The sequence below is a fragment of the Gallinula chloropus genome (assembly GCF_964237585.1).
Source record: "Gallinula chloropus genome assembly, chromosome: 5".
Taxonomy (NCBI): Eukaryota; Metazoa; Chordata; class Aves; order Gruiformes; family Rallidae; genus Gallinula; species Gallinula chloropus.
The window spans coordinates 8,439,948-8,449,418 of NC_140090.1; the positions used below are offsets into that span (position 1 = coordinate 8,439,948).

The following is a 9,471-nucleotide window of genomic DNA, read 5'->3' on the forward strand; positions in this document are numbered from 1 at the left end:
TGGAATACTTTTATGTACTCTTTTGCTTAGCAGTTTCACCACTGCATGTTGGCTGTGCATTAATTCATAGAATCATAGAATGGTCTGGGTTGGCAGGGACCCCCAAAGATCATAGAGCTCCAACCCCCCTGCCACAGGCAGGGCCTCCAACCTCCAGGACTGGACGTACACAAGGTTGCCCAGGGCCCCATCCAACCTGGCCTTGAACAGCTCTAGGGATAGGGCATCCACCTCTCTGGGCAGCCTGTTCCAGCACCTCACCACTCTCTCTGTAAAAAAATCCCCCCTAATATCTAATTTAAACCTTTCCCCATTTAGCTTTGATCCATTCCCCCTTGTCCTGCCATTGTCTACCCTTTTAAAAAGCTGATTCCCCTCCTGTTTCTCTGTCCCCTTCAGGTACTGGAAGGTTGCAATGAGGTCCCCCTGCAGCCTTTTCTTCTCTAGGCTGAACAAGCCCAGGTCCCTCAGCCTCTCCTCATAGGGGAGGTGATCCAGCCCTCTAATCATCTTCATGGCCCTCATTCCATGGTCTGTTAGCTTGGGTAGTGTTCTCCTGATACCTGTGTAGAAGGTGACCTCTAAATAGCAGAATATTGCATCATACATAAATATGAACAACCCACCCCCCCCCACACACACCCCATAATAGTGGTATTACCCAGGAATTGAATCCCTCTCAATATGAAGTAGCAAAAAATATGTGATGGAGCCTGGCTAAAAAAGCATCAGGAGTCAAAAACAACATTTACACAGCCCATGTTTCATAAGCTCTGTGTACACATAGGTAATGTTCCTAAATCCGCTGCAAATCAGGGAGGTCAGCCTGGGTGTCGTTGAGAGGGGTAGTGGAAGGTGGGATCTGCAATGTGGTGCTTTTATTAATGTCTGTTTTTTGTGTGTGTCTCTCTAAGGCTGTCCTTGCCTTAGCTGCATCTTGGACGTCAAGACAAGTAGGAGAACGAACGCTGACTGGCACAGTTATAGACAGTGGTGATGGTGTCACTCACGTTATCCCTGTTGTAAGTATTCCATGTGATAGAAACAATTTAACAGAAAAACAGTTTGTCCCATAATATCTCTGAAGGTTACACTTGAACTGAAGTATAGTTAGGAGTCTTCAGAATTGTCAGATCATTTCCAGGGTTGTGGGTGTGGTTTTTTGTTTATTTTTTTTTTAGCACAATAAACTCTTGAAGAATTGTTCTTCACTCTGAGTTCATCACAGTGTATTCTCTTTGTGACTTACCTTAAAAGATGATTTGCCCAGGCAATGCCAAGTGACCAATGGAATTGTATAGCTTTATCACATTTCTAGTTTGTTTTGCTGGTAAGAGTGAACATCCTCTTTACAATAGTCAGTGCAAAAAGGTTGAAAACTTCATGTACAATAGAAATAATGGAAACTATTTGAGGGCAGATGTATTGTTAACAATTTTTCTGCCTGTTGACCAGTGTTTAGTAGTATGCTATCATGCGTCAGTGGTGCAAGCAAAAAGGTGTTCCTAAGAGACTGGGAAAAAAACCCAACCCAAACCTTAAGTTTAATTTTGAATATCTGTTCCAGTACGTTAAGTTGCTAAAAGCAAAAACTGGTATGTTTATATGAAGCTGTATAAAATAATTAACACTTACAATTGGTGTATCTGAGGTTTAAAATTATTATATTTGTTGTAGGTAGGTATTTGCTTTTACAAAGCTACATATTTGAAATTTTGCAACTGGAGCACTTATAAAGTGTCCTTTATTTCAAGTGGCTGCTAATAATGAGTCTCTGCCCGTCTTTCTTTGGGAAGTTAAATGTGTGTCTAGGCACCAGATACATTTTTCTTTCCAGAATAAAGTTAGATTGCAATATTTAAGACTCAAATATATACAAAGCATTATCATGCCACAGGAACCTCAGATTTTAAAACTGATTTGTTACACCAAACATACGCTGTGATGATAATCAAACATCTGCTGTGATGGAGCAATTTCTATTAATCTTGGTGGAATATAGTGCTTTAATCTTTGTTCAGGCTGTTCATCCAAGATGGCATATTGTTAATAAGATGTAGAAAACAATTGACACTTCAAACATTCTATAGGTAAACTTCTTAAAAATCATTCTTAGGTCAAACTGCTGTTTGAGGCAGTTGAATTTTTCCTGATTTGTGGGTTTGTTTTCTTTAAACTTTTACTTTTACTTTTACTAGAGTATAGGTAATTCTGTATTGCTTGAAGCATTAAACTCCTTTGTAGAGTGACATTCACTTGATTTCTAGAGTTTTTAAACACCCTGAACAAATTGACAGCAGTGGTGTACTGCTTTCATTAGAAAATAGATAAAGAGGAATTAGCAAACACCTCAGTAGTGAAGCTAACAGTGGAAAATCTTTACTTCAGTATTCTGTTAGAACATTTTGCATGGATGTAAGGTGTGTATATATAGGAAATTATAAGCATTTAATATCAGTGTGATAGCTGGATGCATCTGTTTGGATGTAGCACGTCTGGTGAGGATGAAGGCCAGTCGTGAGCTTTCCGTGTCTGCATTTAGATGAGATATTTTTAATGCCCCGATAATGGTCTCCAGGATGAGTGTGACTTACAAGGGTAGCCTGATGGATGAGTATGGGCCAGTCTGATGTTCTAAGCCGTCTCAATTAATGTGCTGAAATGATGCATTTTCTCCCTACTTTCAGAAAATTAATTTTGGTTCATGTGGATTGTAACGTCAGTGGCTGCGACTGCAGAGCCACATCATTTATTCTAAAATAATATTTCACGATACAAGGTTCCTTGACCTTTTTGGTAAGAGTAACCTCATTTTGAAGAGAAAATAAAGGCCAAGGAATAGTGAGTATAGCTATTTGTCTGCCTTATGTACTAGTGACCTTTCTGTTCCTCCTAACCTTGTAAGAATTATGAACCAATGCCAAGCAAAACACTTTAACAAGTAAAATAAGGCTACTGGAGAATTGGATTTCTGGTAATTAAATGAGCCAGTCTTAAAGGGCTTCGATCTCACAATTGCAGGTAGTGAGTAGGAGTTTAGACTCCATGTCTTTCTCTCTCCCTCCTAAGGTCTGTTGAAAGGAGTTCTTGTCAATGCCTTTCTCCCAATTAATTTCATTTACAGGCTGAAGGATACGTGATTGGCAGCTGTATCAAACACATTCCAATTGCCGGGCGAGATATAACATACTTCATTCAGCAGCTGCTGAGGGAGCGAGAAGTAGGAATTCCTCCTGAGCAATCCTTGGAAACAGCTAAAGCAGTGAAGGTAATGTGAACATGGCAGACATTAAGCTTATTTTAGATCAGAGCTGGATACCTATTTTTAAAAACCAATAATTTCTTAAAATCATTGTCCTTCCAGGCACTAGTGCTGTGTTTCTAAGTAATATAAAAATGTTTAATATAATAACGTGAAATACTTTAAGCTTAAGGTACACTGTTGGGTTATACTCAGTTTAGCCTAGAATTTCACTCTCTGCTTGTCACATCCCCTTTCTCCTCCCTTCCCTTATTATTGTAATATTCACTTGGAAATGTTCTTGGTGGGATGTATAATGTTAAGAGCAGTAATTATTCTGTCATTCTTTTTGAATGTTGATATGTTCTCTTTTTCTTTTCTAGCACAAAGCTATTCTGAAAGACATTTAGTTTAAAGTACACTTAAACCTTGTTTCTATGGCAATTCTTCAATATACTTTAGAACTCAAGTCTTGCCATCGTAGAAGTTTTGAGGAAAAATAGAAGAAAAGTAATTTAGCTCAGCAAGACGTGCTGCTTTCAGTGCAGCATGGAAATGATTTGTAGAAGCTGAGCCATTATCTAACTGTATACAGTAAATGCCAGTTCATCCATTTGTGAGGTCTGTTCTGTATGTGCCAATTTAAAACTCTTATTCTTAGAGGTTTAAATTACTGTTTTAAAGTTTTGGATCGTTTTCTCTGCTATACTTAAGAAGATACTTCTAACAGTACATATTCAATTTTCAGGAACGCTTTAGTTATGTTTGCCCTGACTTAGTAAAAGAATTTAACAAGTATGACACAGATGGTACAAAGTGGATTAAACAGTATACTGGAATTAATGCTATCTCAAAGAAAGAATTTACCATTGATGTTGGCTATGAGAGATTCCTGGGGCCAGAGATTTTCTTCCATCCTGAGGTAAGTTGATTTGAATTGTCTGCACTTTTTCTTAGGTGCGTTTTAGATGATGGTATGTAAATAAAGAAGTGGTTATCCTCACTTCTGTTCCTCTTTATTTGTAAACAGATACCAGCTATTGTTGTAAAAGTCAGTGTGGTTTTGATTTTTACTGCTAGGAATCTGTATATAAATTCAGCTCAATACCTAAACGGAGTCCTGTATTTGAAATTTTTAAAGTAAATGGTTTCCTAAACCCATATTTTCTTCTTGGCGTTTTTAATACAATTTATAGGTCTCACCAGACTGTAACCTTGTCTCTTAGGTTTCTGAGTATTCTGTCATCTTGCCTTCATACCCTCTGTCTTCAAGTGTGGGGAAAAATTAAAAAGGAATAAAGCTGCCTTTTCTACTTTCTCCTGTAGCAGTGTTTCTCACATTACACTATTTAGGTTTATTATTCTTTCAAACTTTTGATAAATGGCAGCAAAAATAGCATAACTATGTTATTAGTTTCCATGACACCTCTGGTGTAATATGATTCTTTTTCTCTTTACCCTTCTTCCTTTGCAATATGTGGTCCTACATGTTGACTTGTCTGCTTTCATTCTTGATTGTAGTTTGCTAATCCTGACTTCACACAACCAATCTCAGAAGTAGTAGATGAAGTTATTCAGAATTGTCCCATTGATGTTAGACGTCCTCTGTATAAGGTCAGTAGCTACATTGAATTTTTTCAATACTTGCTTTGGAAGGATTGTGCTTTATGTTGAAATGCATATTTGAAAGTATTTAAAAAAAAGCAACAACAAAAATAACCACTTTTGTAGAAATGAGTCCAATATGCAGGAAGCTTTATGTTGTTGCTTAATGCTTTTTCAGAATGTGATGTTTCATCACTCAAACTCCTACTTAAAAGAAAAAGAAATAAGGGAAACGTAAATCTGAGCAAAAGAAGTGAGATGTACTAAGGCATAAATGGATTTTAAAGCACAGCCAATTTTAATGTGACAACCTCTTTGCAAATTCATATTCTGTCAGACTTAAGTGTTAGATAATTTAAAACTTAGAGCATACCTGCTAACTGTAGTTTTGAAAGCCTGATTTAGAATTTAAGAACTGGATGAAGCTGGAGATTACATTTTCAGAGGCTGTTAATAATTTTTTGTTCCTCAAAACAGAATATTGTCCTCTCTGGAGGGTCAACCATGTTCAGGGACTTCGGTCGCCGTTTACAGCGAGACTTGAAAAGAACTGTTGATGCCAGACTGAAACTTAGTGAAGAACTTAGTGGAGGCAGACTGAAGGTTAGTTCCTGCAGCATTTAACAGGCGTCTTTCTCTCCCTTGTTACTTGGAAAATGCAAAAATAACATAGAGCAAATAACATGTTCCTGTTTGGTGAAGTGTCTTTGTTTTCATTTCATACCCTTACAGAAGCTTTTCAGGGATTTGTAATATTGTAGACAAGGGTGAATTCATATTGGAAAACATTTCTGTAATCATTTCATTGTGGGAAGCTACTCTGCTGTTGTCCACTGGATGTGTGTGTGCTGCCTGTCCATTGTCATCGAGTGGAATCAGTCTCACCTAATGCAAGGATGGGACTGGGGTCTCTTATGTTAAAAGCAGTTGGTCGCTCCCCAGCTTTTATTCGTGTGTAGGGCTTATTAATTAGTTGCAAATGGTCCTCTGTTTTTGAACTTGGAGGTAACAAGAGCAAGCTCACTGTTGAGCTACCATGGTTGTCGGAGGACTGGAGCACTTGGTCTCTGAAGAAAGGCTGAGGAAACAGGCTTGTTTATCAGAGACCTTGAGCAGCCCTGTAGTACATGTGGGAAGAGAACCGACGGTGCTGGCTGGTGGGGGCATGTGAGACAACAGATGTAAATAGAAACAGTAGGTGTTTGGCTTGGGGAAAAGGAAATACTTTTTCAGTATGGGGGAATAATCAGGCATTGGAACTCTCTGCCCAGAGAGGTTGTGCAACCTCCATCCTGGGACGTTTTTGAGATTCAGCTGGATAGAACTCTGAATAATTTCCCCTAATCTCTGCTTGGTGCAGGAGGCTGAACTAGAGACATTCCAAGGTCCCTTCCCACCTAAATTATCCTCTGATCCTATGAAATGACCTCATGTTTTCACTAAACTGCATGATCCTTAACTTAGGCTCTTTTCATCTCTGATCTAACTTTTCTTTTTTTCCCTGTTGACTCTGCATACATAGAAGATGTCAGCAGAGATAACAACATTTTGTGGGTTTTTTTCTTTCTGAGGCAAGATTGAAGTGATTTTCCTCATTTTAATAGTACTTTAGCAAGATGAGCTGAAACAACCCTTAGACCCCCCCCCAATATAACTTCATAATAATGCCCTGTAGACAACTCTGAAACTCCAGTTATGTACAGTTCTCTGGTCCAAGCAACCTATTTTATTCTCTTCTCCTTCTTCCTTAGTACGGAAGCAGGATATGAGTAAGGAAATCTGATGCAGTTCTTCCTTTCTTCAGAGTATGGGGCATTGCAAGTAGTTATTTGCCTTGAATCACTGGCTTGAATTTTGCTACTGCATTACAGATGGCTTGTAGGTGCTGTTTCAGATTGGTTAGATTTCAGCAGGTTATACTGGAACAAATAAATCCTTTCTGAAACTGCTATGTATGCTGCTGGTGTTGATAAGCACAAGTTAGGAATGAAGATTTGTGTGGATATGGAAGGAAAGGGGCCAGCTGGAAAGAGTGTTGTAGTTTTAAAAACTTTGATGGGCTGTATTGGTCCTAGATAAACTAACAGCCAGTCTGTAACTGGTGTTGTGTTAAAATAATGACGTGACAACTTTCTGAAGTGTGGTTTTTTTGGGTTTTGTTTTGTTTTGAAAGGGTTAAGTAGAATGTCCTTAGAACTGTATAAACAGACCCTCAAAGAAATTCAGCAGAAAATAGATTGTGGATAATTGGAGAGGAACACTCTCTTGGAGCTCTGGGGGGAACTTGATGTGAATGCAAGTGTGGAGATTTATGAGCCAGGCCCTTTCTTAGTCTGGGTGGCTCAGGGGAAACTGATGCTCTGATTATAAGCTTACATATCCAGCATTTAAGAAAAAACTAATTTGTGGAAAGTAAGCATGGAATATTCAGTCCTTTTTTTTAAAAAAAAAGGTGTAATTTTTACCTGCAAAAGTGACTTTTAATGTATTCCTGTTTTTCTCCATAGCCGAAGCCCATTGATGTGCAAGTCATTACACACCACATGCAAAGATACGCGGTTTGGTTTGGAGGATCCATGCTGGCTTCCACAGTAAGTTGGCTGTAAAGCTGGGCATGTTTAGTGGTTCTGGCTACACTTTGGGAGTTCTCATCTCTCCACTTAGTATGGAGTGTGGTTGAGGGATGTTTCTGATAGGCCTCAGGTTGTGAACACACCCCTGCTGTCCCCCTTTGAAGTTTTTGCATTAGAATTGAAAGGTTTGGAAGAGCAGTTGAAAGCTGAGTTAGAGATTTGTGTGAATTGTAGAATAGTGCATTTTAGTTCTGTGGCAAAATATGTTGCCTGTGTTGGTGTTTAGCCATGCCTGATGTAATATTAATTTCAGATCTTCCAAGTTAGCTGTATGTAGCTTTTCCCCATTTCCTACATAAATGTTGTTAAAATCAGGTATATATGTAACACTGGACACTGGCTAACTTTCTTTTCTTCCCTTTACAGCCTGAATTCTACCAAGTATGCCATACCAAAAAAGATTATGAAGAGATTGGTCCTAGCATCTGTCGTCACAACCCTGTGTTTGGAGTCATGTCTTAAAGCTGACCTCGGAGGGGTCAGGGATAGGGAGGTGGGGAAGAGGCAGAGTCTTTCTGATTACTTGTTTGTCTGATGGCTGGTATTAAGATAACAAACATGACTTGACAATAAGAAAAAGACCAAACACAATTAAGCAGGATTATTTTAATAAGTGTCTCAACATGCGGATGTAGTGGAAAGCCAAAATTTGGATCACATTTTTTTTTTTCTTTAGATTGATTATTTGAACCTGTGCGTAACAAAACAAGCAAAAAAAGTGGATTTTAGTTCTTTCTGTGCCCTGATATTTTGTATATTAATGGATTATCCAAGGTTTGATGGGATTTGACAGTGTGTAGATAGTCAGCTCTCTAATGCTTCCATTGTACCCTTTCGTGGGTGCAATGCAGGATCTTGTTTATATTTCATACTTTTTTATACTTTGAGGAAAAAAATATGAATTAAAGCAACTGTAATATTCAATGAGAAAAAAAATAAATTACCAGTGACTGACTTGAAAGTAAATTTAAAAAAAAAAAAAAGAGAAAAAGTCATGACTCATGCAACTAGTTCTTGCAAATCATGACCAGTCTAAATCCTGGGTTCCATACAATGCAAATGCTTTTGGAACTAAGAAGCTAGTATCTTGGATTAACCGATGCCTGCTAGTGCTTTCTGATTACTTGGTGCATTTTCATACTATCTCTTGCTTTAAAAAAAAGGAAAAAAAAGGAAAAAAAAAAAAAGACAAGACTGTTGGACCAGTATTGCAGTTCTGTAGTGTCATTTCTAATTAAAACCAAATAATCAGGTTATCAAAAATTGGTGTATTTAAAGCCTAACACCATTCCAATAAAGGCACAAAATTTCTTTTTATGTTTGTGTCAGACTTGTCAATCTCATTCCATGGGAAGCTGTGAGCATGGGTTCCTACATATCCGCTACCATTTTTGAGGAGTAGGGTTGGTCTGTGAGGTAGAGGTCATTGTGTGCATTGTGTAAACTGAAGTGTGAGCATTTTAGAGCAGCAGTTTATGTGTTCATCTAGATACCACTTACCTATATAAACCTAACATCTCCTCCATTGTTAGGTTTGTTCATCTACTTTGTTCTGTAACTTCCCCCCCCTCCCACACTTCAAGTGGTGGCATACAGGAGACAGCACCTGCGTTTGAAATCTCTGTGGTTTTTCTGCGAGAAAATACCATGTAGATAAAAATAAAGTGAAAACAATCTCTTTCTCATTCTTTCTAGGAAGAACACTTTGTATGTTGAATGGCATTACTTAACATTTCTGTTTATATTCAATGAAGGGAAAGGAAACCCTTCTTTAGGTACCTCTAACTCAGCGTGGTGAAGGTTGTTTACCTCGAAGACCACAAGAGGGAGATCTCTTGGTTTCTTCTGAACTGTTAAGATTCCTCAGATTGGTTTTTTTTTTTCTGACAAGCTTATAGATTCCCAGAGTTTCTAGTTGCTTCAAAGCATGAGACTCCAAAATAAGCACAAACATGGGAAGGTATTTTTACAGCAAGCATTAGGAAACTTTAA

General features: G+C 38.2%; 1 protein-coding gene across 1 annotated transcript in view; it reads left to right on the top strand.

The window, feature by feature from the left end:
- ACTR3 (actin related protein 3) overlaps positions 1–9,164 on the top strand; it is a 31,257-nt gene extending 22,093 nt beyond the window's left edge. The window contains exons 6-12 of the mRNA XM_084265329.1: positions 915–1,022; positions 3,125–3,268; positions 3,990–4,163; positions 4,763–4,855; positions 5,324–5,449; positions 7,354–7,437; positions 7,846–9,164. Coding sequence (XP_084121455.1) covers positions 915–1,022; positions 3,125–3,268; positions 3,990–4,163; positions 4,763–4,855; positions 5,324–5,449; positions 7,354–7,437; positions 7,846–7,941 — 825 coding nt within the window. The 3' untranslated portion in view covers positions 7,942–9,164. The remainder of the gene's footprint in view (positions 1–914; positions 1,023–3,124; positions 3,269–3,989; positions 4,164–4,762; positions 4,856–5,323; positions 5,450–7,353; positions 7,438–7,845) is intronic.
- The last annotated feature ends 307 nt before the right edge of the window (positions 9,165–9,471 follow it).